A 27,966-nucleotide genomic window follows, 5' to 3' on the forward strand; every position below is an offset into this window, starting at 1 on the left:
CAGGATCCTGTCTATCAGCATGCCAGCGTTCACATGCGTTTGCGTGCAGTATAGTCAGGATCCAGCATTTGCAGTATTTGGACGCAGCTCAAAAACGCTACAAGTAGCGTTTTTGAAAAATGTTAAAAAACTGGAAGTCGCTGGATCCTCACTAACGCACGCAAACGCAGGTGAATGCATGTTGACGCGAGTCCATTGCAAATGCATTGAAATGAAAACGCATTTGCACTGGATCTCTTTTTGCGTTAAAAAAACATTCATGACGCATATTAAAAAAACGTAGTGTGAAAGCAGCCTAATGAGGTGGATTTTTCAAGTCGCAGGTCATTTGGACCAAGGGTAATGGCACAGCAGTGAGTACCTGAATCACATGATATTCTGGATAACAATGAAGCAGAGCAGGACACAGAAGCCATGGAACCATAAGTTTAGACAAACACTGGAGAGAAGGTGAAGAGTTAATGATAGGTGTGAACCAGGATGTAGATTAAGGTTGTAGAATCAACAAACATTTTTCATAGATTGCAGTGTAATGTGAAAATGTGGCGCCCCTGAGGCTTCCGTCACCACAGGAACATTGCACCCCATCCAGCGGTGTGATGTCCCATCCTGGGTAAGGAAAGGAGTGAACGCCGATCCACAGGCAAATCTGCACTACACCCATTGTTAGGTACACACAGGGACCAGGGACAGTGGCAGCAACCCTCCCATGCTGCATGCTGGGAGGGGCCGTAAGACCCATCCCTGCTCCCATAGGGTGGTAGCTTAGCAACTGGGGGGTGGAAGGAGCCACCCGAGAGCAGAGTAGTAAGGAAGGTCAAGAGGGAGAGTTTCAGTTTACCTCAGGGAGGAGGGGAGTGAGGAAGTCTGCGGGAGGCAGAGAAGTGAGAAGTGAGAGTCTGCAGAGAGAGCTGAAAGAAGAAGTGCTCTAGTCAGTCAGGAGCAAGAGAAGAAAGTGACGCTTCCTGGTGAAGACCCTGGGTTTCAGAGGGTCCAGGTGACACCAAGTAGAGAAAAGAAGGGATTCCAGGGCCACAGATAGCTTTCAGGCTTGTGGCCTGTTCCACAATAAGAAGATTCGGTGGAGGGATCAAGCTGCACACAGGGGACGGTCCCTAGAAACTGGAGGAGGAAAAGTCATCTCCAAAAGTAAAAACCGAGGCCCAGGGAAAGCTGGCAAGCTCCCCGGGCCACAGCCCACAGCAGAACCTCTAGAAAGGGGGTAAATTACCGACAGGCAAGCCCCTGGCCCGGAGGCTGTAGTGGAGGCCGAGCCAGGTTCAGCCAACAAGGACTAGGCTTAAGGAGACAGCTGAAGAAAGAAACACATAGAGGGGTGTACCGGCTTTTACCCCCAGATCTACCCAGGATCGGCGGAGGTCCCTGACAGTGGGTCTCAGCAGTCCAGAGGCACCAGTGTGCAGCTACCAGGAACTGTGAGTAAACACCTTGAAATTGCACCCTCTGGAGTTGCCTCAGTTATTCCGCCGGCACTACATCGACACTTACAAGCACCAGCAGCGTCCCCGGGGCACCGCTCCACCTGTGGGGAGCAGGACCATCCAAGCTGCCATTCCATCAGCCCCAGAGGCCCCATACAGCAGCGGCGGCTTAATAGCCGCAAACCACAGGTGGCGTCACGACAAATATAAACTTTAATCACACCCACTGAAGCCATATTAATTGACTCCCGCCAGGGTCACGGAGTCAGGTCCCGCCACCAGTGACGACCCCCGGACTAGTCCGGCCCGGCACCGGGTGTCCCATAGCCCTGGGGTGGGCGAGTCAACTTTGGCGTCACGAACAGGATAACATGCCCGGCCCCCACCGGGTACTGTGCGCCTTGCAAAACTGTGTTTAAAGACAGTGTTACTGTGTAAAAACTGCCGCCATTGAAGCTACTAAGCGCGGGAAGAAGGGGGGCGTGCCTGGAGAAAGGGCGCGAAAGTAAGCCCCCGCCCCCTTGGTCTGCAAGAAGGAGCGCGAAGTGGAGCCCGCTATGCAGAGTGGAGGAAAAAGAAATGGCGCGTGAAGAAGCTAGAAGGATGGACGCCGAGCAACGAGCGGCCAGAGGACGAGTGGCCGAGCCGGGACACGCACCTGAGAACCGGGCGGCGTCCTGCGTCCTGGAGAGTGGAGAAGATCCAGCAGTCGCTGCGGAGCCGGGTAAGGGGAATGTTACCCCCGACTGGCGGAGGCCAGATTGCCAGGTGGGATTCCTGCCCAGTCCTCCGGCATGCGCCGATGTCACTCCGCAGTGCAGTCCACCTGCCGGCCTGCACGAGGCCTTCGTTGGCCCCGCCAAAACCCGGCCTGTCACCGCCAATCTCAGCAGCGCCCCTGAAAGCCTGGGACCAGACTGCCTCGTGGGTCCCTTACCCAGCCCTCCCACCGGCATCTCTGGAGTCCCTGCTGCGATGCCCATTGAGATCCATGCTGCGATGCCCGCTGCGACCCAAGCTGTGATCCATGCTGCGATCCCGACTGAAGTATCATATCATCATAGTATCATAGTTTTTAAGGTTGAAGGGAGACTCTAAGTCCATCTAGTTCAACCCGTAGCCTTACATGTTGATCCAGAGGAAGGCAAAAAACCCCAATGTGGCAAACAAGTTCCAATGGGGAAAAAAAAGTCCCTGCTGCGACGTCCCGGGCAGCGGCATTCCATCCGGCCAGGCCAGACAAGGACGCAGCTCCGATACCATCACCCCGCAGCAGCCCCACAACAGCTGGAGAACAGGACCAAGGGACTCAAGCCAGTCTGAGCACGGCCTACCTGCTGCCCAGGGCCCTGCCGCAGCGGGACCCCCGCAACTAATTAAAAGGAAGAAGATGCCGAACTGTAAATAGCCCCTGTATGTCTGTCCATTGTTCTTTTCGAAGATGACACCCTATTCTGAATCCTTGGCCCCTGTTCTTTTTGAAGATGACCCCCCCACTGTTTATGTGTTACCGGGCAACTGGACTTGAAAGTGGTCCGCAGTTACATGTGTTCATATGTGAAGTATGTTGATGTGTAACCAGGCCACTGGATGTAATGTGGCTGGTCTGCGCTAAAAGACTCTAAAGTTTTATTAGTTTTAATTGTTTGCAACGTTAAAGAAAATGTGCCTGCCATAAAGGGAAGAAAAAGTTTTAAAAGTTTTACTGTTTATGCATGCATACAAAAATGTTGCAGTTTTTCCACTGTTCTTGTTGTTTCAGCCCGCGTACGTGCTGGGATTCGCTGTGGGGGAGTGTGGCGCCCCTGAGGCTTCTATCGCCACAGGAACATTGCATCCCATCCAGCGGTGTGATATCCCATCCTGGGTAAGGAAAGGAGTGAACGCCGGTCCACAGGCAAATCTGCACTACACCCATTGTTAGGTACACACAGGGACCAGGGACAGTGGCAGCAACTCTCCCATGCTGCATGTTGGGAGGGGCCGTAAGACCCATCCATGCTCCCATAGGGTGGTAGCTTAGCAACTGGGGGGTGGGAGGAGCCACCCAAAAGCAGAGTAGTAAGGAAGGTCAAGAGGGAGAGTTTCAGTTTACCTCAGGGAGGAGGGGAGTGAGGAAGTCTGCGGGAGGCAGAGAAGTGAGAGTCTGCAGAAAGAGCTGAAAGAAGAAGTGCTCTAGTCAGTCAGGAGCAAGAGAAGAAAGTGACGCTTCCTGGTGAAGACCCTGGGACTCAGAGGGTCCAGGTGACACCAAGTAGAGAAAAGAAGGGATTCCAGGGCCACAGATAGCTTTCAGGCTCGTGTCCTGTTCCACAATAAGAAGATTCGGTGGAGGGATCAAGCTGCACACAGGGGACGGTCCCTAGAAACTGGAGGAGGAAAAGTCATCTCCAAAAGTAAAAACCGAGGCCCAGGGAAAGCTGCAAGCTCCCCGGGCCACAGCCCACAGCAGAACCTCTAGAAAGGGGGTAAATTACCGACAGGCAAGCCCCTGGCCCGGAGGCTGTAGTGGAGGCCGAGCCAGGTTCAGCCAACAAGGGCTAGCTTAAGGAGACAGCTGAAGAAAGGAACACATAGAGGGGTGTACCGGCTTTTACCCCCAGATCTACCCAGGATCGGCAGAGGTCCCTGACAGTGGGTCTCAGCAGTTCAGAGGCACCAGTGTGCACCTACCAGGAACTGTGAGTAAACACCTTGAAATTGCACCCTCTGGAGTTGCCTCAGTTATTCCGCCGGCACTACATCGACACTTACAAGCACCAACAGTGTCCCCGGGGCACCGCTCCACTTGTGGGGAGCAGGACCATCCAAACTGCCATTCCATCAGCCCCGGAGGCCCTATACAGCAGCGGCGGCTTAATAGCCGCAAACCAAAGGAGGCGTCACGACAAATATAAACTTTAATCACCCCCACTGAAGCCATATTAATTGACCCCACCAGGGTACGGAGTCGGGCCCAGCCACCACTGACGTCCCCCGGACTAGTCCGGCCCGGCATCAGGTGTCCCATAGCCCTGGGGTGGGCGAGTCAAAAAGATATTAGTAATGCATACAGCAGACGATGGGTTAAACAACAGGTAGCAGTAAATGCAGATTCCGTAAAGCACAGCAATTCGCAGACATGATTTCAGCATAATGTGAATAGTCTATAAATAGTATTTCATAATGCTTTGTGAGACTGTGACCGGGCTAGTCCATGACGGCCGGTACGTCTCGCCCCGGTTGTGCTCCCTCCATGTATAGAAGGCAACTCCACTCCAGGGTTAATCCTGTTTTCCCTACAGGCTGAAGTAAGGGTTAAAAGGAAACAGGAACATGGGCGTGGGTCCCTAGTGTGTGAGGGAGTGAACACACTCCCTGAGTATCTGCCGGAGAAACAAGTGTATGCTGTATTGGACTTGTGATTTGTGCAATAAACCGTGTGCTGTGACCCTTGGTGCCTAGATCCCGTGTTTTCTGCTACGCAGCCGACCACGCTACCTCACATATGGTGGAGAATCGGTGGGCATGCCAGCCGGTGAGGTGTGGCTTCCATTTCTGGTGACCCGGTAGCACATGTCCTGGATTCAAGCGGCTATACTACAGCCCAAACCCGGCGACGCCATGGAGGGCATACTAAAGCAGCTGGTTCAGGCCAATGCACGTCAGCAGCAAGCCTTGCAATTGCAGGAACAAAGACACCAAGAACAGATGGTTCTCCTGGCCAAGGCGATCCGTGGCGGACCGGCAGCAACAACCCCGGGACCGGGTGACAACGGCAGCGTCCGGAAAACGGTGAGACAAGCGTTGCAAAAGATGACCCCGGGGGATGATGTGGAAGCGTTCCTGGTGGTGTTTGAGCGGGTGGCCGAGCGGGAAAAGCTGCCGACCCCCCAGTGGGCTGAGGTATTGTCGCCCTATCTGACGGGGGAGCCCCAAAAAGCATACCTGGACCTCTGTACCGAGGACGCCATAGACTATGCGACCCTGAAAGCCGAAATACTTGCTAGGTTGGGGGTGAATACCTATGTACGGGCTCAGCGGGTAAATCAGTGGTTCTATGAGGAAGCCAAACCCGTACGCTCCCAGGCCTATGACTTGTTGCATCTGGTAAAGAAGTGGTTGCAGCCTGACACCCTGAGCCCTGTGCAAATGGTGGAAAGGGTAGTGGTGGATCGCTTTGTGCGTACCTTACCCGTCACCATTCAACGGTGGGTAGGACAGGGCGACCCAAGTACCCTGGACCAATTAGTAGGTCTGGTGGAGCGGCATGTGGCTACGCAGGACTTGATACGGGACACTGAGACTTTGCGTGCCGCCCGTCGGTCCGGCCCCTCCAAGCCTCGGGCCAAGGACCCACCGCTGACACCGGTGCGGGAGTCCGTTACCGTCCCGTCTGAGGTCGCACCCGCCGTCCCTGCGGTCCGGAAGGCTATGTACCCTAAACGACAACTCGTCAAGGAGGTATCCTTCCCTATTAGATGTTGGCGGTGCCAGCGGGTGGGACATATGGAGGCCCAGTGTCCACTCACCACGGAGCCCATGGATTGTGGGGTTACCCGGCGGGGTTCAATGTATGCTCAGGCGGTATATACCACGGACCTTGTCTCCCCGGAGACTGAGCCCCACTTGTGCCACATACAGGTGAATGGACGTCCGGTTACAGGCTTGTTGGATTCCGGAAGCTTAGTGACCCTTGTGCGATCAACCCTAAGGGCTAACATAAAGGCCACAGGACGTACCGTGGGGGTGGTTTGCATACATGGGGACCGACGAGACTATCCCACGGGGGTTGTCACCATCACAGCACCCTGCGGACAGGTGCAACATGAGGTGGGACTTATGAACTCTCTTCCCTATGACGTGATCCTAGGAAGGGATCTGCCGTATTTTTGGACTCTATGGAAGGGGCCTCCTAAGTCCCTTCAGGTATTGGACCGTCCGGGACCTGAGCCAGACAATCCCGAATCCGGGACGCCTGCCGTAGGGGTCCCCATGATAGGGACAGAGTGTGAACCCGATAGGTCGCCCCTAGAGGTATTGGCAGGAGAGGCTGAGATGGTCGAGCCCATCCCGGAGTTGGAGGCGTCCCCGGATACGTTTGGGACAGCCTCAACTCCAGGACCCTACATTAATACATGCCCGGAGTCGGGTGACAGTGGTTGACGGGGTGGCACAGCTACCCGGTGCCCAGGTAAGGTACCCCCATTTCGCCCTTAAGCAGGATTTACTCTACCGGGTAGATGAAATAAGGGGCGTGGGGGTAGAGCAGTTGGTGGTGCCCCAGCCGTATCGCCGGCGGGTCCTCGACTTGGCTCATAAACACCTGATGAGTGGCCACCTGGGGGTCAAGAAAACGCAGGAGCGAATATTGCAAAGGTTCTATTGGCCCGGGGTCTTCGGGGAGGTAAAACGGTTCTGTGAAACCTGCCCGGAGTGTCAGCTTACCGCACCCCTGGCCCACTTTCGCAGTCCGTTGGTGCCCTTACCCATTATAGAAGTCCCTTTTGAACGGATGGGGATGGATCTGGTGGGGCCCCTCGTAAAGTCCGCTCGAGGGCACCAACACATCCTAGTGATCATTGACTATGCCACCCGGTATCCCGAGGCGATACCTCTCAGACATACTGCAGCAAAGCTTATAGCTCGGGAGCTGTTTGCTGTGTTCTGCCGGGTGGGGTTGCCCAAGGAGATCCTTACGGATCAGGGGACCCCATTCATGTCTAAAGTAACCAAAGAGCTATGCCGGCTACTCCAGATCAAGCAGTTGCGTACGTCTGTGTATCATCCTCAAACGGACGGTTTAGTCGAGCGTTTCAATAAACCCTGAAAACCATGCTCAAAAGGGTGATTTCAAAAGACGGGAAAGACTGGGATATGATGCTTCCCTATTTGATGTTTGCCATCCGAGAGGTGCCACAGGCATCCACGGGGTTTTCGCCTTTTGAGTTGTTATACGGGCGACATCCCCGGGGATTGTTGGACCTGGCAAAAGAAACCTGGGAGCAGGAGCCCACCCCCCCATAAAAGTGTGATTGAACACATTTTAGGAATGCAGAACCGCATAAGCGCAGTCATGCCAATTGTGAAGGAGCATTTACAGGAGGCTCAGGCCGCACAAAGCGGCCGCTACAATAGACAAGCCACCGTGCGGACCTTTAAACCCGGGGATCGGGTGTTGGTATTAATCCCCACGGCGGAGAGTAAATTCCTAGCTCAGTGGCAAGGCCCCTACGAGATAAAGGAAAGAAGCGGGGTGGTCAACTATAAGGTATTGCAGCCCGGTAGGCGGAAACCTGAACAAATATACCATGTCAACCTGTTAAAACCTTGGCAGGAACGGGAAAGCCTGATGGTTGATTTTTCCCCATCTCCCTCCTCTTCGGGTCGTTCCACCCTGGCTCCAGCGCCCTCCGGAGAGGACGAACCGGAAGTACGGATTGGAGAAGCCCTCACCAAGCAACAGAGGCAAGAGGCCAGACGGCTGGTTCAGCAGAACCCCGAGGTGTTCTCCGAGCTGCCTCGAGCTGCCTGGTAGGACAAGTCTGATACGACATGACATTGTCACCGAGCCTCACCTGAAGGTACTCCTGAAGTCATACTGGGTACCGGAGGCTCGAAGACAAGCCATATCAGAGGAAGTGAAGACAATGCTGCGACTAGGGGTCATCGAAAAATCCCGGAGTGAATGGGCTAGTCCCATTGTCCTAATACCAAAACCCGATGGCTCCTTAAGGTTCTGCAATGACTTTAGGAGATTGAACGAAATATCCAAGTTCGATCTCTACCCCATGCCCCGGGTGGATGAGCTGATTGATAGGCTGGGACAGGCGCGATACTTCACCACGCTCGACCTGACCAAGCGGTACTGGCAGGTGCCACTGACGGAGTCCGCAAAGGAGAAAACCGCTTTTTTTTACGCTGGAGGGTCTCTTCCACTATGTTGTCTTGCCTTTTGGGTTACACGGCGCTCCGGCCACATTCCAGAGGTTGATGGACTTGGTGCTGGAACCCCACCAGGCGTATGCATCAGCGTACCTTGATGACATCATTATTTACAGCTCCGATTGGCAGACCCATTTGGAACAGGTACAAGCGGTGGTGGACGCGCTCCGAACAGCCGGATTGACAGCCAATCCCAAGAAATGTACGTTGGGGCTCACGGAAGCCCGCTACTTGGGCTACGCAATAGGCCAAGGAGTGATTAAGCCCCAAATTAACAAAGTGGAGGCGATCCAGAAGTGGCCTAGACCCCTGACCACGAAGCAGGTTAGGGCTTTCCTGGGTATTGTGGGGTACTACAAGAGGTTTGTAAAGGATTTTGCGGGACTATCGGCCCCCTTGACGGACCTTCTCAAAGGCAAGAAGTCCGTCATGGTGCGCTGGACTCCGCAGGCCGAGGACTCCTTCCGGGCCCTGAAGGGGGTCCTGTGCGGACAACCCGTTCTTGTCAACCCTGATTTCCGGAAGGAGTTCATAGTACAGACTGATGCCTCTGAGGTCGGCCTGGGGGCAGTGCTGTCTCAGGTGGTTAAGGGGGAGGAACACCCCGTCACCTTCTTGAGTAGGAAGCTCACCCCTCCTGAGCGGAATTATAGCGTAGTGGAGAAGGAGTGCCTGGCGATTAAGTGGGCCTTGGAGTCCCTGCGCTATTACCTGCTGGGACGGCAGTTTCGCTTGGTGACTGATCACTCTCCGCTGCTCTGGATGAGGTCCGCCAAGGAACGGAATGCCCGGGTTACCCGGTGGTTCCTTTCTCTGCAGAACTTCTGTTTTACGGTTGAACACCGGGCCGGTAGGTTACAGGGCAACGCCGATGCCTTGTCCCGCGGCCCGTGTTTGATGGCGGGAGTTCAACCCCGCACGCTTGAACTGAGGGGGGGGTATGTGAGACTGTGACCGGGCTAGTCCATGACGGCCGGTACGTCTCGCCCCGGTTGTGCTCCCTCCATGTATAGAAGGCAACTCCACTCCAGGGTTAATCCTGTTACTATGTAACCCTGTTACAGGGTTAATCCTACAGGCTGAAGTGAGGGTTAAAAGGAAACAGGAACATGGGCGTGGGTCCCTAGTGTGTGAGGGAGTGAACACACTCCCTGAGTATCTGCCGGAGAAACAAGTGTATGCTGTATTGGACTTGTGGTTTGTGCAATAAACCGTGTGCTGTGACCCTTGGTGCCTAGATCCCGTGTTTTCTGCTACGCAGCCGACCACGCTACCTCACAGCTTACAGAAGTCATTGAGTTAAATAGCAGGTCTGAAGGGCCATAAATGCAGGTTGCACAAACTACATGAATTCTTAGAGATGATTGGAGTCAATGTGAACAATCTCTAGATGGCAGATCATAATGCACACGGCAGATGATGGGTAAATCAGCAGGTCTGAGGAGTTATGGATTCAGATTGCAGATACCACAGGAGTACGTTGTAACGTCAGCATTCTTGTTCCATACTTATAACGGTGTCCTGGTGTGTCCTAGTGCCGATGTCCCTGCACTCTCCTCCCCTCTACCCAGCTGGGATACTATTGCTATTTCCTTTTGATTTCTTGCATGGTTCCCTGCTCTGCTGCACTGCCATTCACATGTTGCGTGGTCTTCTGCTGTCCCGAAGGGTTGTCCACGTGTGTTTGGTCCCTAGGTCCCAGACTCTGAGCTTGTTCGGCTGGGTTACTTGTTAAAGCTTAGAGTGCACGCGCGCTCACCTCTCCCGCTTATAGTGGGGCGGTGCGTGCACCTTGAATTTGTATCCCCAGCCTATGGCTGGGAGGCATCTGGTATAAAAGTTCCTTTTCCTTGATGGGTGGGGCTGAGCAACCTCCTTAAATTCCATAACCTCGTCTTGTGTTGGTCCTCCCTTGTTGCTCTGGTCTGTCCGTACCTAGCTCCAGTCCTGACTGCTATAGTTCTGGTATGCTGATGTCTGCCTTGGACCTGTCTTGTCCATTTGTTATCCTGGTTACAGTTTCTGTCCTGTTCCCATATTCTTACTGTTGTCTGTACCTGAAACCCTTCTGTGTCCTGTTTCTGTGAATAAAGTCCTGTTGGTGTTTTAAACTTGAAGTCTGAAGTTCCTGCTGTGCCTGCACCACCCTGCTACGGTCCAAGCCCACTTTGTCTGCACTACCTTGCTGTGGTCCACGCCTGATATGCCTGTACCATCCTGCTGTGGTCCATGCCTGATGTGCTTGTACCACCTTGCTGCGGTCCACACTTGATGTGCCTGTACCATACTGCTGTGGCCCACACCTGATGTGCCTGCACCATTCTGCTGAGGTCCATGCCTGCTGTGCCCAATGACCTGCGTCTGAGGACCCGTATCCTCTGGTACCTGTGCTTTCCAGTTTGTTGTCATTCTACCTATCGTGCTGTCACCCTGAACCGCTTATCTGCCACAGTCCTGGTCACTGCCCTGTGAGTGGCACCTGGCATTCTGCCTCATGGTTGATGTTTAGTTAAGCACCTCCCACTAAACAGTAAGCCTGGGGTTCCCCCTGTGGTCTAGTGGGTTCATTTTATCCCCGCTCGCCGCCTCATCTTCGGCGGAGAGCATGATATATGTAAAGACTATTACAGAAGAAGAAATTGGCTAGTGGCAAACTCCAAATAAACAGCAATGGAACATTACACTGACTGCATACACAGACACACGGGTGTGTCCAAGTCAACCTTAAAAGGCTTTGGCTGATGATGTCAGTGATGTATCCCAGGCATGAAACCCAACATGCCATAGGAAAAGAGAACGGAGCCCAACTCTGGAGTCAAGATAGGGGCATAACAATATATTATTAACAGTTCAAAAAGAGCATCTCAAACATAAGACAGTGATATATTTATAGTACAATACAACCTGAAAACACCAAGATGATGTTTTTCATATAAAGGAGAGGTTAAAATGAAAGGCAGAGAGGAAAGTGATAACTGGTTTTTTTTCCAGAGCATGTGTCGTGGGCGGGGAGGGAGCCGTCGCTGCTGCGCTCTCGCTGGCGCTCGGGCCCGGCGCTGCTGCTGCTGCTCGGTGGCTCGAGCGGTGGGCCGGATCCGGGGACTCGAGCGGCGCTCCTCGCCCGTGAGTGAAAGGGAGTGGTTTGGTTTGGGGATTTGGTCCGTGACGCCACCCACGATTTGTGGTGAAGGTGGGCACCACCGCTGCTGGTGACGGGGATCCCGGGAGCGCTGTTAGGGAGCAGCTGAGATGTTTTCCCCCTCCATGGGTAGGGGGGTTGGTGGTCCCGGGGCCCGGTTGAGGTGACGGGGAAGCAGGGCTGGGCAAGGTGCAGGGGGCGCTGGAACTGCGCAGCTCGGTGCCGGACGGAACGGTAGTACTCACTCAGCCACAAACGGATGCAAGTCTCTGGTAAAACAAACGGCTGGATGGACGGGTCCCGCAGCCGGCTGCTGTGGTTTCTCCCAGACGGGTGGTGGTGGCTGCCTTTCCCTGCACCTTTTGTGTGTGTTCGGTCCCGATGGCTTCCCACCGGTAACCCACTCCCCAGCGTGTATATGGGCTGGAGGAGCCCTTTTGCCCGCAGGCTCTGGCCCTGGGAACTCTAGCTGTGGCGGTAGCTGTATTTCCCTTGTGCTGTTTGGACGGTTGCCTTCAATCGGGTCTTGGCTGTTTGGAAATCCCTGGGGTTCCGGTCACTAACGGATTTGACCTGTTTAACGGCGACTGCAAGCCTGGTCGGGGTCCGCAGGCCCTGCCGGTTTGTGCTGGCTTCATTTCGCTCCCCGGTTCGGTACCGGCGGGCCACCGCTCATTCCCGGTCCTACGGTTCCGCGTCGATCCACCTCTCCTGCAGACGGCCACCACCGTCTGCCAACCTTGCTCTTGGTGCCCAGGCCACGTACCCGGACACAGTCAGTTTGCTCCTCTACTACCACTTCACTCCTCTCCTGACTCCTACTCGCTTTTCAACTCGCACTGAACTGACTTCCTTTTCCGCCTCCAGGACTGTGAACTCCTCAGTGGGTGGGGCCAACCACCTGGCTCCACCCCACCTGGTGTGGACATCAGCCCCTAGAGGGAGGCAACAAGGATTTGTGTCTGACTGATGTGCCTATCTCGGGGTGGGGGGTGTTGTGTTGTAGTACCTGTGACGACCTGGCTAGTCCAGGGCGCCACATTCCCCCTTGGTTAAATGCAGACCGTCCGCGGGCTGCCCGTCCATCACCGGTTTTATTTTTAACTGAAAAAGTAGAAAAACATATGAAAAACATTCAACAAAGTATTCTTATGGATCTACCCTTAACGGGAGGCACGGTACTTAGGATGGCCACCGGTCCAGGTGGTGGCCGGGCCCCAGCCTACTCTGCTGAGGGCCCTTCCTCCAATCTGCCTCTCCGGAGGCGGCAACGGAAACATGCCAACATATTTACATTTCCACTAGTTTGTGGGTGCCCTGCTAGTTCTCAGGCATGTCCATAAGTAGTTTCTTATGCACGGTAACAAAGGGTCCCTACGGGGACAACTTGCCGGCAACGGCCGGGTCAATCACAATCGACAATCAGGTGACATCTTCGGTTGATTACTTTTCATTTAACAGGTTACGGTACTGGTGGTCCCAACAGGGACAACAGTGCAACGGAGGGACCGCTGCCTTTACTGCTCACTCTCATCCTCCTCACCCGGCCCCAGGTGAAGAAACACGGGTACCTGCCCCTCCAGCGCACAGCAGGCGCGACGGGGAAGGGCCGCCCGATATTCATTATTCCCGCTCCGTGGGATGTAAGTGGCCTCCATGTCATACAGGGTAATGACTCCCTCCTCCTCCGAGACAGGCTCTGTGTCGTGCCCGGAGTCACTATCATCCGTTCCTGGGCCAGGCGGGTCGCCGCCGGCCGCCGCCGTCTCCCGGCTCGCCACTCTTTCTGTTGCCGCTGCAGAGGGCCGCAAGCCAGACGGACCAGCAGCGGCGGGGCACGCGGGCAGGGAAGACGGAGGCAGTATGGGGGCCGGGGGCAGACCGGGTCCCTCAGACGCAGCGGCCGGTCCCTCAGGGACACAGGGGCGTGGGTCACTCACCAGCTCCTCCATCATGGCCTCCATCCCGTACACCCGGGCGACCGCAGCCAACTCCTCCACCTCCGCGGTCCACCGCTCCATCAGAGGACATATCTGACTCCGGTAGCGCTGACAGATCCCCGCTGTTCGGGCCCTGAGCCATGCCGCTGTTCCGGGCACCGGCCCCAGGATCTCTGCGTGGCCGGACGGGGCGGACATGTTGGCAGCGGTATCTTCCAGGAACCAAAATATAGCCGCAGAGTCCTGGCGTCCCTGCTTTTATGGCCTCGGGTTACATGCGGCCTGACGCCATCCGTCCCCCCTGGTCTTTTCTCAGCACCCCCTCTTCAGGGGCGGAGCTTCGGCTTTTGCGCCTCCACTGCTCGAGAAGATGCTCAAGCGGGAAAATCTTCGCGCCCAAGATGGCGACTTCTGAAATTTTTCGGCCGGATACCGCCGGCGGGACACAAGGCGCACCTCTACCAGCCGATAGAACGGTAAGATCCTGTTCGTGATGCCAAGTTGTCGCAGGCGGGGAGGGAGCCGTCGCTGCTGCGCTCTCGCTGGCGCTCGGGTCCGGCGCTGCTGCTGCTCGGTGGCTCGAGAAGTGGGCCGGATCCGGGGACTCGAGCGGTGCTCCTTGCCCGTGAGTGAAAGGGAGTGGTTTGGTTTGGGGATTTGGTCCGTGACGCCACCCACGGTTTGTGGTGAAGGTGGGCACCACTGCTGCTGGTGACGGGGATCCCGGGAGCGTTGTTAGGGAGCAGCTGAGATTTTTTCCCCTCTGTGGGTAGGGGGGTTAGTGGTCCCGGGGCCCGGTTGAGGTGACGAGGAAGCAGGGCTGGGCAAGGTGCAGGGGGCGCTGGAACGGCGCAGCGCGGTGCCGGACGGAACGGTAGTATTCACTCAGCCACAAACGGATGCAAGTCTCTGGTAAAACAAACGGCTGGATAGACGGGTCCCGCAGCCGGCTGCTGTGGTTTCTCCCAGACGGGTGGTGGTGGCTGCCTTTCCCTGCACCTTTTGTGTGTTTTCGGTCCCGATGGCTTCCCACCGGTAACCTGCTCCCCAGCATGTATATGGGCTGGAGGAGCCCTTTTGCCCGCAGGCTCTGGCCCTGGGAACTCTAGCTGTGGCGGTAGCTGTATTTCCCTTGTGCTGTTTGGACGGTTGCCTTCAATCGGGTCTTGGCTGTTTGGAAACCCCTGGGGTTCCGGTCACTAACGGATTTGACCTGTTTAACGGCGACTCCAAGCCTGGTCGGGGTCCGCATGCTTCACTTCGCTCCCCGGTTCGGTACCGGCGGGCCACCGCCCGTCCCCGGTCCTACGGTTCCGCGTCGATCCGCCTCTCCTGCAGACGGCCACCACCGTCTGCCAACCTTGCTCTTGGTGCCCGGGCCACATACCCGGACACAGTCAGTTTGCTCCTCTACTACCACTTCACTCCTCTTCTGACTCCTACTCGCTTCTCAACTCGCACTGAACTGACTTCCTTTTCCGCCTCCAGGACTGTGAACTCCTCAGTGGGTGGGGCCAACCGCCTGGCTCCACCCCACCTGGTGTGGACATCAGCCCCTGGAGGGAGGCAACAAGGATTTGTGTCTGACTGATGTGCCTATCTCGGGGTGGGGGGTGTTGTGTTGTACTACCTGTGACGACCTGGCTAGTCCAGGGCGCCACACATGGATTGTGTTCAAAATGATAGTGAATTTATTTACTCAAAAAATCCTTTGAGTTTTGAAGGTTTTCCAAGCATCTGAGGTTCCATTCATGGTGATCTACCCTAGAGCATCATAATCCCATCTGAATTGACCAATTTACTGTGGGGAAAGTAACCATATTGATCAAATGCAAATGATCGATAATTCGCTCATTTGTCATTAATAAAATCTTTTATCATGATATAGAAATCAGTTTTTCAACAGCAGATCCCCTCACGCACATAGATGTGCCACCAACAATAATGTAAATGGTATAAGAGGAGAAGAAAACGAAGGATCACCTGAATGATCATTGTATGGAAAAACTCATGTTCAAGGCAACATTGAAATATAAGTAAACGAGTGCTTGCTATACAGTTAATTGGTGCTTGTGACAAACACATTAATACTGATCAGATGAATATTATTTATGTGGAAGTGTTCGTCAATACGTTCCTCACCTACTCAGTAACTGTGAAAACTCCAGCACCCCAGTTTCTCCTTCCTTGCCTCTTGCATCGATACCATTATTAGCCAAGTACAGCTTTTTCACCCAGGGTCCTGGAAGTGCTGCAGATTTGTCCTTTTTCTTTCTTCCTGATAGGATAATAAGGATAATAATTACTTATGCATTCACTATTATTAATAAGTATTAAGGTGTATACGTGTGAAGAGTGAATACAATTTTGTGAGGATCAGTGGCTTAACTAGAGTGCAATGGGCCCCGGTGCCAAATTTGGACCTGGGCCCCCCTCCGGACATTGATCAGATGATTGGGCACCTGTAGGAGCCGGCTGTTTCTCTGCAGGGTGGGCGCTGAGCCCCCAATCCTGCGGATTCCGGTCGCGGTTGCGACCTCTACGACTGCGATCTTTATGCCTCTGATGAGGATCCTTTCCATGACTCCAGGAAGGAACTATTTTGACAGCTATCAATCATACCTGCACTAAAGTTGGCCATACGACTGAATGACAGTGGAGGATAGAGATACATAAAACAGGCAAATGTGCTGTACTGTATAAGGCAGGCACTATGGGCACTATAGGGAGTCCAGCTAAATGAGGAATGCTGTAGGCTGGTACTATGAGCGCTACTATCAACATTCTTAGTTTTCCCCTAAAGTTTGACCAGAAGAGGTTTTAGAAGTGTAAGTAATCACTGGTCTATCTTCCATCTGAAGACACTTGTCAGAGGGTATTAAAGAGGCTTTCTGGTTTGGGAAAATGTCTTTTCCTTGGCTGCAGGCTTCCCGAGTAGACGGCATAAGCCGCTGAGCCTACTGATTGTCAGCAGCTCTGTCAATGTAATATCAGCACTGCAGACAATAACAGACACCTCAGGAGCGGAGGCAGGGGCTCAGGGTTGGACCCTGGGAGGTTAAGTAAAGAACAGTTTGTTTATTTTTTACAACCAAATTCCAACCGGGAAATAGATTTTTCCAAACTACCCCCCCCCTTTAATTAAACCACCTCTAAAAATCCCTCTTTCCTATCTCCATTGTGGAGATGAAATTTTTTTTTTACCTCAGGCAGCACAAAAGCTGACATTTGTTTGTGGTCTATACAAAGATTTGTTATGGATATGTTTATAGATTATGACAGTTGTATATCCCTCATGAAAATGTAGTGTCACAAGGTGACTGTTAGGATAGCGGCATAGAGGGGCTCCTATGCTGTCCCTCACGCTAGGGGACCCTAGATTATCCCTAACCTTAGGGTTACTCCTAATGGTGGAGATGCCTGAGTCCTATTCCTGGCTATTCTACTGACCAGTAGTACACTGATATCCACCTCTCACCAGGGAAGGACAGGGAAAGAGTGTGATGGAAAGCCTAAAGACAGACAAGGGAAAACCAAAACTCTGACACACTGCGCACACACACAGGAATAGACAATGAGAGTAAAGCAAGTGCAGGAAGGTAACAACAAAAAGGCAACAAGGATTAACTCCACAACCATACTCAGAAGCAACTATAACAACCAACAGATAGTCTGGATCCCAACACCTCACTAGGCCAGCTAAGATAAACTATAGCTGGCATAGGTGGATGGATCTAACCAGCATATATAGGAGGGGAGCAGATTTGATTGGCTTCCCAAAAAAATGTGATCATGGTCGACTAACAAACAGACTAGCAGAGATTAACTCATGCTAGCCTGCCTATGAATTATCACTCTGTAGGTCAACGCCCGAGACTGCTTGCGTTGATCATAGACACCAAATAAGTTATCGGGAGGAGTGTCAGAATCTGTAGTCTGAATAGAACCCGATGACTCAATGACAGTTGGTGAAGTTTGTAAAAATCTCTATGTGACATGTAGCCTGCTCCAGACTAAGAGAAAAACAAAGAGGCTCAGTTATAGCACTTCTAGTTCACATCCATCTATTATAATGTCTTCTTGTGACCTGTTCTCCATGTTTTTCATGTGCTTATGTGTGTTTTGTCCATATTCGGTGTTGAGGTGATTGTAGGCATATTTACCCCTTTTTTTGCGTTTCCCTTTGTGAGAACTTCTGTCAGGTGATGTTTCGGGTATTTCCATAGCTGTTAGCTGTCCTGACATCATTGTATGAATACCAGATTGGTCTTGTGCTGCTCAGGAAGCCCAGAACAGAAAGTTGCATTACATCAAATTGCACAATTCACTTTGTGGTTAGTTTTCAGCCTGTTCTAAACACTAAGCTGACACTGATCAGAGTGTGATTTGCTTAATCAAGCCAATTTTCCCAAATGAGGGAATATACATTGGTGTGACCCTCGCTTATATATGACACATAAATGTTATCAATGTTTTATAGATGGGGCGTCCATCTCTGGAATCCCCGTTAATTGTGAGAAAGTGGATTAAGGTTCTGCTAGGTGAGGTACCCCTTGTCTGATGTTTTGTAAATTACTATGAAAAATAAAGAGTATACAAAAAGTCACAAATTATTGTTAGTGCACATATTATTCAAGAAAATAGAGAGCAGATGCAGGCAAGTGATTATACAAAAATAACATCAAAAGGGTTGTCCCACCATCTGTTCAAAAAATAATAACCTTTCATCTTCTGGAATAGGCCCGCTGGCGTTATGTCAGTGACTTTTATCCGTCCATCACAGTGGCTGCACAGTTCCTTTCATCCATAGTACCCCTGACATACAAAACATATGTTAGATGCTCCCTGTGCCCACATAGGTCTGACTGCTGGCTGAGATTCTTCTGCTTCAAATGCCCACTTTGTCAGAGCTGTGTTAGTGCGGGGAGTGTGTCTGCAGTCACTGCACATGCTCCCCAGCATTCTAGATCTTTCGCGGTCAGAGCTGTGTGAGCGCAGAGAGTGTGCCTCTAAATGCTGGACATGCTCCCCAACATTCTGGATTCTACAAGCGCTGTCAGAGCTGTGTGAGCGCGGGGAGTGTGTCTGCAACACTGCACATGCTCCCCAGCATTCTATATCCTGCATGGTCAGAGCTGTGTGAGCGCGGGGAGTGTGTCTCGAAACGTTGCACATGATCCCCAGCATTCTGGATCCTATGAGCCCTGTCAGAGTTGTGTGAGTGCAGGGAGTGTGTCTGCAACACTGCCCATGTTCCCCAGCATTCTGGATCCTCGACACTGTTAGAGCTGTGAGAGTGTGGGGAGTGTGTCTGCAACACTGCACAGGTTCCCCAACACTCTGGATCCTCGGTGCTGTTTGGACTGTCAGAGCTGTGTGCGCACAGGAAGTGTTTGCAATCACTGCACATGCTCACCAGCATTCTAGATTCTGAACACTTTCAGAGCTGTGGGGAATGTGTCTGCAACACTGTACACACTTCCCAACACTGGATCATTGTCAGAGCTGCATGAGTGCAGGCAGCATTTCACTTATGCTTTGTATACTAGGGGGGCTATTGTTTAGGATCATAGGAACTGCGCATGCTCAGCCACTGTGATGGAGAGATAAAACTTACTGATAACGCCAGAGATCCTATTTCAGAAGATGGAAGGTTGCTATTTTTTGAACGCCGCATAATTTTTAGAAACTTTAAATTACAAAACTATTTACTTACACATTTTCTGCTTAATTAAATGTATCTCTTATGGTGGGGCAAGCCATTTAATTTGAAAATGCCCAAAAGTATCCTTAATGCCAGTCACAAAGATCCTGTTTTCTACCAAAAGTCAGGTTTGAACTTCTGGATTGTGAGATCCCAGTGTGGCGCTCCTGAGGCTTCAGTCGCCACAGGGTACTGCACCTCACTTAAGGTGCAGTATTCATTCCGGGTAAGGAGGAGGTTATTCACTGGTGTTTATCACATTGCATACAACATACAGCTTAGTAGCCAACCACTGGGACTGGGCTAGAGGTGGCCATCATAGAAATGGGACTTTCCACTCACTGGTCAGCACCTGGGGGTGGAGCTACACACTGGGAAGTCAGATGACACACACACTGAGACAGAACAGACACAGACAGGGAAGATGTGAGACGCAGGAGTTACATGGTTGCTGAGGGGAGAGCTTTATAGCTCCCTCAGGACCGGCGCAGATGGGGTGCGGAGCCCTAGGTTGGGGGCAACTTTATGTCCCTCTAACAAATCCGCCGAGCAGGGGATTCTAAGTTTCCTGGCCCACCACAAGCGCCCGGGGAAATACAGTACATAGAGCCACGAGATGTGATCACGATCCAGTCCATAACGGACTTGCGCTGCCTGCTATACGGGACTGGAACAAAACCCAGGACATGGGTCTCTGTAGGACTACAAGTCACAGGGATCCATCAAACACAGCGCAAGGATGAAGGGCTCACTGTCACCGATTCTGGCCTCTGACCTATCCGGGATCGACTGAAGCCCATCACAGCGGGGACCAAGGGTGACGACTAGGGATGATCGAATACTTCGATTATTCGGCTTCGCAAATATTTTTCGAATACCTCAGCACTATTCGACTATTTGCGAATATTCTATGCGCAATGTAAGTCTATGGGAAACCCGAATAACAACTATTCGGTACTATTCGGGCTTCCCATAGACTTACCGTACATTGCGCATCAAATAGTCGAATAGCGGTGAGGTATTCGGATATTATTCGCGAAGCCGAATATTTGAGTTATTCGATCATCCCTAGTGACGACCTTACAGTGATTAAATACCTTGAACTGCAGCCTCTGTGTTGTCCCATTTCTACCGTCGCCGTCGCCCATGCACTCCGTCGTCATAGACTACTACCACTGTAAAGGGGTGCCAGGGGCGCCTCCGGTCCTGTAGTCGTGGCCCTTGCTATCAGGCTTACCCCTGGCCCCGCCGTCACTATGGGGACAGGAGATGTCATGGTGGGGCAGAGTGTGGTGGTGGTGCAGATGTTGTCCGGCGCACAAACACTCTTGAGGCAGGGTTCAATGCAATGAACAAACATTCTTTTATTCTTCACAAAGTCCCAAACAAGGCAATAAAGGTGATGAAACGCTTCTTTAGCTGGGGGAAGCCTGTCCTTGCGTCCCCTCCAGTGGGGATGTGCCTGACTACTCCTCTTCGCCCGGCTCCCACTTCTGGCTACCCACAGCCCGGACCCACACCGGACTGCTTTACTCTCTGAGGTTCCGCCCCGCTCCTGGTCTCTCCGGCTTCCCTGGTTTCCAGCTTCCACACCCTGCCCCGGCTCTGCTGCTCCGCTCCCGTCCCCGAGACAACTGCAACTCCTGATCTTTTCCTTTTTCTTCACCACCCTTGCTCTCTCCTCCCCCTTGCTTCTGCCGGCTCCTCCCCCCACTGTGGTGACAGCCGTCCCACCCGGCCACTAGGGGTGCCCTAACACAATACACATGTATATACAAATAAAACATTTTTATTAATAACATTTCCGGGTTAACTATGCTTCCTTTGTAGGGGGTCTGCCCACCCCCTACATACCTCCCCTCTTAAAACCCGAGCCTCCCGGCAAGGCTCCCATCTAAAAATCACATTTTTAAAACTTAGGCAAAACATGTCCAATAAAACTGCGAACCTGTCCACAGAAGGGCGCCCGAAAGAGGGTGCCCCAGTCCAGCGCCCGGAGTTCCTCCCGGAAGCTCCCGGTCTTGGTTGTGCCCGGAGGCTTGGCAGCACTCCCGGTCTTGGTTGTTAACAGCAGGAACGCAAACAAAAACTTCTTCTTTTCGGCGGCGCGGGGGAGCCCCTGGCTCAGTCCAGCAGCAGACTCTCTCTCCGGGCTGGAACGATGATCAACAATGAAACTTCTGCCGGTCTAAAACAATACCGGTCTGCAAACAAAAAAACGAGCCCACCATCTTCCGGCCTTGGTGATTATTCCGGCTGGTAGGCCCGTTGCCACTCCTCTCTCTGGGCTTGTATGTACTCGGACAAGGACTGCCCGGGCAGCCGGCGCAGCCTCCGGAACGGCTCATAGCTGCTGGGCTGTTCCGCGGTTTCGGCCTCCGGCTTTGGTTCCTCAGTCCCCGATGGGGGTGATGGGGTCGCTGCTCGGGACGACGGCGGGCTGCCCATAACAATGACCGGATGGGTAGTGATGTGCTGGTTGATCGTCAGCACCGGCGGGGTTCCCTTCTCCGGATCGGTACTCTGCGCGGGCATGACTGCCGGAGCTCCAGCCAAGGTACGTTGTGGATGGGAGGTCTCGGCTAATACCGGTCGTCGCTGTGCTCGTTGGCTCTGATATTCCTCCCATTCTACTTCCTGCTGCCACCGAGCAGCTTCTTGTGCGGTGGGCATTCGGGTTACCCCAACCGCAAACAGGCCCCGGCAACCCACTTCCCTCAGGAACCGTACCTTCTCGCCTTGGTACAGGGTGTGAAGGCGCCGGGGGAGGCCTTCTGTGTCTAGATGGACCCGGTTGTAGAAGTAGTCATCTCCGGTCTCGCCATCCCGGATAAAGCCGTACCCCTCTTTTTGATTGAATTTCACCACTGGTGGTGTACTGGTGCTCAAACTCCTCGCCCCCGGGACCCGCCATCATCTCCCGGGCGATGGTCTCGGCGAGCAGCCGCTCTTGTACTGGGTCCGGCTCAGGTGACGGAGACTTTCGGGTTGGTAGTGTTGACGGTGGAACTGGGTCCCAGTAGAAGCCCCACTCGTCTTTCTCCAGCGTCCGGGCGTAGATTTCCTCCGGAGACAGAGCTCGACTAAGTGTCGCAGATCCCACCGCGGCTGGCGGGGGTACCTCCGGGCAGGGGTATGGGGCCCCCAGCATCCGGCTCCCCGATGGTAGTTGGGCGGTATAGGTCGCCCGGACCTCTGTGGTAGTTGCTCCGTTCAGGGCGTCCCATGTGGTCACCCAAGTCACTTTCGTGGCTCTTCCCGGTCCTCCGGGTACAGCTGGCAGATAAGCAGGGAATCCCTCCGCAGGCGTAGCCACACTCTGCTTCGGGTAACTCTTCTCTAGGCCAGGCGCAGGGGGTCGTCCCTCGGCATTTTCCATTTTGCTTGGAGAATGAGTCTCAGGTAAAGGCGTCAGGGTCGGTGGAGAAGCTGGAGGAAATGGAGGCGGGCTTGCTTTTCCCGCTCTTGGGCATACTCCACCCCCAGTCTCACACTTTTGGTCGACCCCTCCGCGGCGGTACTTCTTTCTTCTTGCAGCACCGCCCACTTCGCATATCTTCGTACGTGCCCTGGGACCGGCATCTCTCCTCTTTGGGCGGAGTACTCCGAACTTCTTTTTCGGCACCGGCCAGCCCCAGGCTCTTCTTTTGGCGCCAACTTTTCGCGCGCTTTCTTCATCTTCACAGACGACGGCCATCTTGCCGCCATCTTGTGCCTGGTCCAACGCTGCAGGCACTGCTTCTTCTGCTTCTTCTTCCCACCATGGGACTGGAAATCTTCTCCCATAGTCCGGATCCTGTGCCCTAGGCACCACTTGATCTCCGGCTTCTTGGGTCCCTGGCATGGAATCCGGATCCTGCCGACTACGCCACATGTAACGGGGTGCCAGGGGCGCCTCCGGCCCTGTAGTCGTGGCCCTTGCTATCAGGCTTACCCCTGGCCCCGCCGTCACTATGGGGACAGGAGATGTCATGGTGGGGCAGAGTGTGGTGGTGGTGCAGATGTTGTCCAGCGCACAAACACTCTTCAGGCAGGGTTCAATGCAATGAACAAACATTCTTTTATTCTTCACAAAGTCCCAAACAAGGCAATAAAGGTGATGAAACGCTTCTTTAGCTGGGGGAAGCCTGTCCTTGCGTCCCCTCCAGTGGGGATGTGCCTGACTACTCCTCTTTGCCCGGCTCCCACTTCTGGCTACCCACAGCCCGGACCCACACTGGACTGCTTCACTCTCTGAGGTTCCGCCCCGCTCCTGGTCTCTCCGGCTTACCTGGTTTCCAGCTTCCACACCCTGATCTTTTCCTTTTTCTTCACCACCCTTGCTCTCTCCTCCCCCTTGCTTCTGCCGGCTCCTCCTCCCCACTGTGGTGACAGCCGTCCCACCCGGCCACTAGGGGTGCCCTAACACAATACACATGTATATACTGTGAGGTAGCACGGTCGGCTGCGCAGCAGAAGACACGGGATCCAGGCATTAAGGTTCACAGCACACGGTTTTAATCCAAACGAAAGTCCACAACAATATACATGTGCCTCTCCAGCAGAGAGCTCAGGGAGTTCTGTTCACTCCCCCACACCCGGCACACCTGCCCTTGTTCCTGTTTCCATTTAACCCTTCCTTCAGCCTGTAAGGAAACAGCATTAACCCTAGAGTGGATTTACTTTCTATCATGGAGTGAGCACAACCGGGGTGAGACATACCGGCCGTCATAGATAACCCCGGTCACAGTCTCACATACCCCCCCCCCCTCAGTTCAAGCGTGCGGGGTTGAACTCCCGCCATCAAACACGGGCCGCGGGACAAGGCATCGGCGTTGCCCTGCAACCCACCGGCCCTATGTTCAACCGTAAACCGGAAGTTCTGCAGAGAAAGGAACCACCGGGTAACCCGGGCATTCCGTTCCTTGGCGGACCTCATCCAGACCAGTGGAGAGTGATCCGTCACCAAGCGAAACTGCCGTCCCAGCAGGTAATAGCGTAGGGACTCCAAGGCCCACTTGATCGCCAGGCACTCCTTCTCCACTACGCTATAATTCCGCTCGGGAGGGGTGAGCTTCCTACTTAAGAAGGTGACGGGGTGTTCCTCCCCCTGAACCACCTGAGACAACACTGCCCCCAGGCCGACCTCTGAGGCGTCAGTCTGTACTATGAACTCCTTCCGGAAATCAGGGTGTACAAGAACGGGCTGTCCGCACAGGACCCCTTTCAGGGCCCGGAAGGAGTCCTCGGCCTGCGGAGTCCAGCGCACCATGACGGACTTCTTGCCTTTGAGAAGGTCCATCAAGGGGGCTGATAGTCCCGCAAAATCCTTTACAAACCTCCTGTAGTACCCCACGATACCCAGGAAGGCCCTAACCTGCTTCGTGGTCAGGGGTCTAGGCCACTTCTAGATCGCCTCAACCTTGTTAATTTGGGGCTTAATCACTCCTTGGCCTATCACGTAGCCCAAGTAGCAGGCTTCCGTGAGTCCCAACGCACATTTCTTGGGATTGGCTGTCAATCCGGCTGTTCGAAGCGCGTCCACCACCGCTTGTACCTGTTCCAAGTGGGTCTGCCAATCGGAGCTGTAAATAATGATGTCATCAAGGTACGCTGATGCATACGCCTGGTGGGGTTCCAGCACTAAGTCCATCAACCTCTGGAACGTGGCCGGAGCGCCATGTAACCCAAAAGGCAAGACAACATAGTGGAAGAGACCCTCCGGCGTAACAAAAGCGGTTTTCTCCTTGGCGGACTCCGTCAGTGGCACCTGCCAGTACCCCTTGGTCAGGTCAAGCGTGGTAAAATATCGCGCCTGTCCCAGCCTATCAATCAGCTCATCCACCCGGGGCATGGGGTAGAGATCGAACTTGGATATTTCGTTCAATCTCCTAAAGTCATTGCAGAACCTTAAGGAGCCATCGGGTTTTGGTATTAGGACAATCGGACTAGCCCATTCACTTCGGGATTTTTCGATGACCCCCAGGCGTAACATTGTCTTTACTTCCTCCGATATGGCTTGTCGTCGAGCCTCCGGTACCCGGTATGACTTCAGGCGTACCTTCAGGTGGGGCTCGGTGACAATATCATGTCGTATCAGACTGGTCCTACCGGGCAGCTCGGAGAAGACATCGGGGTTCTGCTGAACCAACCATCTGGCCTCTCACCTCTGAGTCTTGGTGAGGGCTTCTCCAATCCTTACTTCCGGTTCGTCCTCTCCGGAGGTCGCTGGAGCCGGATGTGAACGACCCGAAGAGGAGGGAGGTGGGGAAAAAACAGCCATCAGGTTTTCCCGTTCCTGCCAAGGTTTTAATAAGTTGACATGGTATATTTGTTCAGGTTTCCGCCTACCGGGCTGCAATACTTTATAGTTAACCACCCCGACTCTTTCCTTTATCTCGTAGGGGCCTTGCCACTGAGCCAGAAATTTACTCTCCGCCGTGGGGATTAATACCAACACCCGATCCCCGGGTTTAAAGGTCCGCACGGTGGCTTGTCTATTGTAGCGGCCGCTTTGCGTGGCCTGAGCCTCCTGTAAATGCTCCTTCACAATTGGCATGACCGCGCTTATGCGGTTCTGCATACCCAAAATGTGTTCAATCACACTTTTATGGGGGGTGGGCTCTTGCTCCCATGTTTCCTTTGCCAGGTCCAACAATCCCCGGGGATGTCGCCCGTATAACAATTCAAAAGGCGAAAACCCCGTGGATGCCTGTGGCACCTCTCGTATGGCAAACATCAAATAGGGAAGCATCATATCCCAGTCTTTCCCGTCTTTTGAAATCACCCTTTTGAGCATGGTTTTCAGGGTTTTATTGAAACGCTCGACTAAACCGTCCGTTTGAGGATGATACACAGACGTGCGCAACTGCTTGATCTGGAGTAGCCGGCATAGCTCTTTGGTCACTTTAGACATGAACGGGGTCCCCTGATCCGTAAGGATCTCCTTGGGCAACCCCACCCGGCAGAACACAGCAAACAACTCCCGAGCTATAAGCTTTGCTGCAGTATGTCTGAGAGGTATCGCCTCGGGATACCGGGTGGCATAGTCAACGATCACTAGGATGTGTTGGTGCCCTCGAGCGGACTTTACGAGGGGCCCCACCAGATCCATCCCTATCCGTTCAAAAGGGACTTCTATAATGGGTAACGGTACCAACGGACTGCGAAAATGGGTCAGGGGTGCGGTAAGCTGACACTCCGGACAGGTTTCGCAGAACCGTTTTACCTCCCCAAAGACCCCGGGCCAATAGAACCTTTGCAATATTCGCTCCTGCGTTTTCTTGACCCCTAGGTGGCCACTCATCAGGTGTTTATGAGCCAAGTCGAGGACCCGCCGGCGATGTGGCTGGGGCACCACCAACTGTTCTACCCCCACGCCCCGTATTTCATCTACCCGGTAGAGTAAATCCTGCTTAAGAGCGAAATGGGGGTACCTTACCTGGGCACCGGGCAGCTGTGCCACCCCGTCAACTACTGTCACCCGACTCCGGGCATGTATTAACGTAGGATCCTGGAGTTGGGCTGTCCCAAACGTATCCGGGGACGCCTCCAACTCCGGGATGGGCTCGACCATCTCAGCCTCTCCTGCCAATACCTCTAGGGGTGACCTATCGGGTTCACACTCTGTCCCTATCATGGTGACCCCTACGGCAGGCGTCCCGGATTCAGAATTGTAGGGCTCAGGTCCCGGACTGACCAATATCTGAGGGGACTTAGGGGGTCCCCTCCATAAAGTCCAAAAATAGGGCAGATCCCTTCCTAGGATCACGTCATAAGGAAGAGTGTTAAGAAGTCCCACCTCATGTTGCACCTGGCCGCAAGGTGCTGTGATGGTGACAATCCCCGTGGGATAGTCTCGGCGGTCCCCATGTATGCAAACCACCCCCACGGTACGTCCTGTGGCCTTTACTTTAGCCCCCAAGGTGGATCGCACAAGGGTCACTAAGCTTCCGGAATCCAACAATCCTGTAACCGGACATCCATTCACCTGTATTTGGCACAAGTGGGGCTCCGTCTCTGGGGAGACCAGGTCAGCGGTACACACCACCTGAGCATACATTGAACCCCGCCGGGTAACCCCACAATCCATGGGCTCCGTGGTGAGTGGACACTGGGTTTCCATATGCCCCACCCGCTGGCACCGCCAACATCTAATGGGGACGGAAACCCCCTTGACGGGTTGTCGTTTAGGGTACAGAACCTTCCGGACCTCAGGAATGGCGGCCGCGGCCTGAGACGGGACGGTAGGGGACTCCTGCACCGTTGTCAGCGGTGGGTCCTTGGCCCTAGGCTTGGAGGAGCCGGACCGACGGGCGGTACGCAAAGTCTCAGTGTCCCGTATCAAGTCCTGCGTAGCCACATGCCGCTCTACCAGGGACAATTGGTCCAGGGTACTCGGGTCACCCTGTCCTACCCACCGTTGAACGGTGACGGGTAAAGTGCGCACAAAACGATCCACTACTACCCTTTCCACCATTTGCGCCGGGCTCAGAGTGTCAGGCTGTAACCACTTTTTTACAAGATGCAACAAGTCATAGGCCTGGGAGCGTACGGGTTTGGCTTCCTCATAGAACCACTGATTTACCCGCTGCGCCCGCACATAGGTATTCACCCCCAACCGAGCCAGTATTTCGGCTTTCAGGGTCACATAGTCAATGGCGTCCTCGGTACAGAGGTCCACGTACGCTTTTTGGGGTTCCCCCGTCAGATAGGGCGACAATACCTCAGCCCACTGGGGGGTCGGCAGCTTTTCCCGCTCGGCCACCCGCTCAAACACCGCCAGGAACGCTTCCACATCATCCCCCGGGGTCATCTTTTGCAACGCTTGTCTCACCG

At 53.8% G+C, this 27,966-nt stretch overlaps 1 protein-coding gene across 1 annotated transcript in view; it reads right to left on the minus strand.

Moving 5' to 3' along the window:
• Positions 1 to 27,966, minus strand: part of LOC142295597 (uncharacterized) — a 97,202-nt gene that overhangs the window by 51,327 nt on the left and 17,909 nt on the right. Inside the window, exons 7-8 of the mRNA XM_075338700.1 lie at positions 17,609 to 17,719; positions 15,588 to 15,723 (exon numbers count right to left, since the gene is read on the minus strand). Coding sequence (XP_075194815.1) covers positions 15,588 to 15,723; positions 17,609 to 17,719 — 247 coding nt within the window. The remainder of the gene's footprint in view (positions 1 to 15,587; positions 15,724 to 17,608; positions 17,720 to 27,966) is intronic.

Source organism: Anomaloglossus baeobatrachus, chromosome 3 (assembly GCF_048569485.1).
Source record: "Anomaloglossus baeobatrachus isolate aAnoBae1 chromosome 3, aAnoBae1.hap1, whole genome shotgun sequence".
Lineage (NCBI taxonomy): Eukaryota > Metazoa > Chordata > Amphibia > Anura > Aromobatidae > Anomaloglossus > Anomaloglossus baeobatrachus.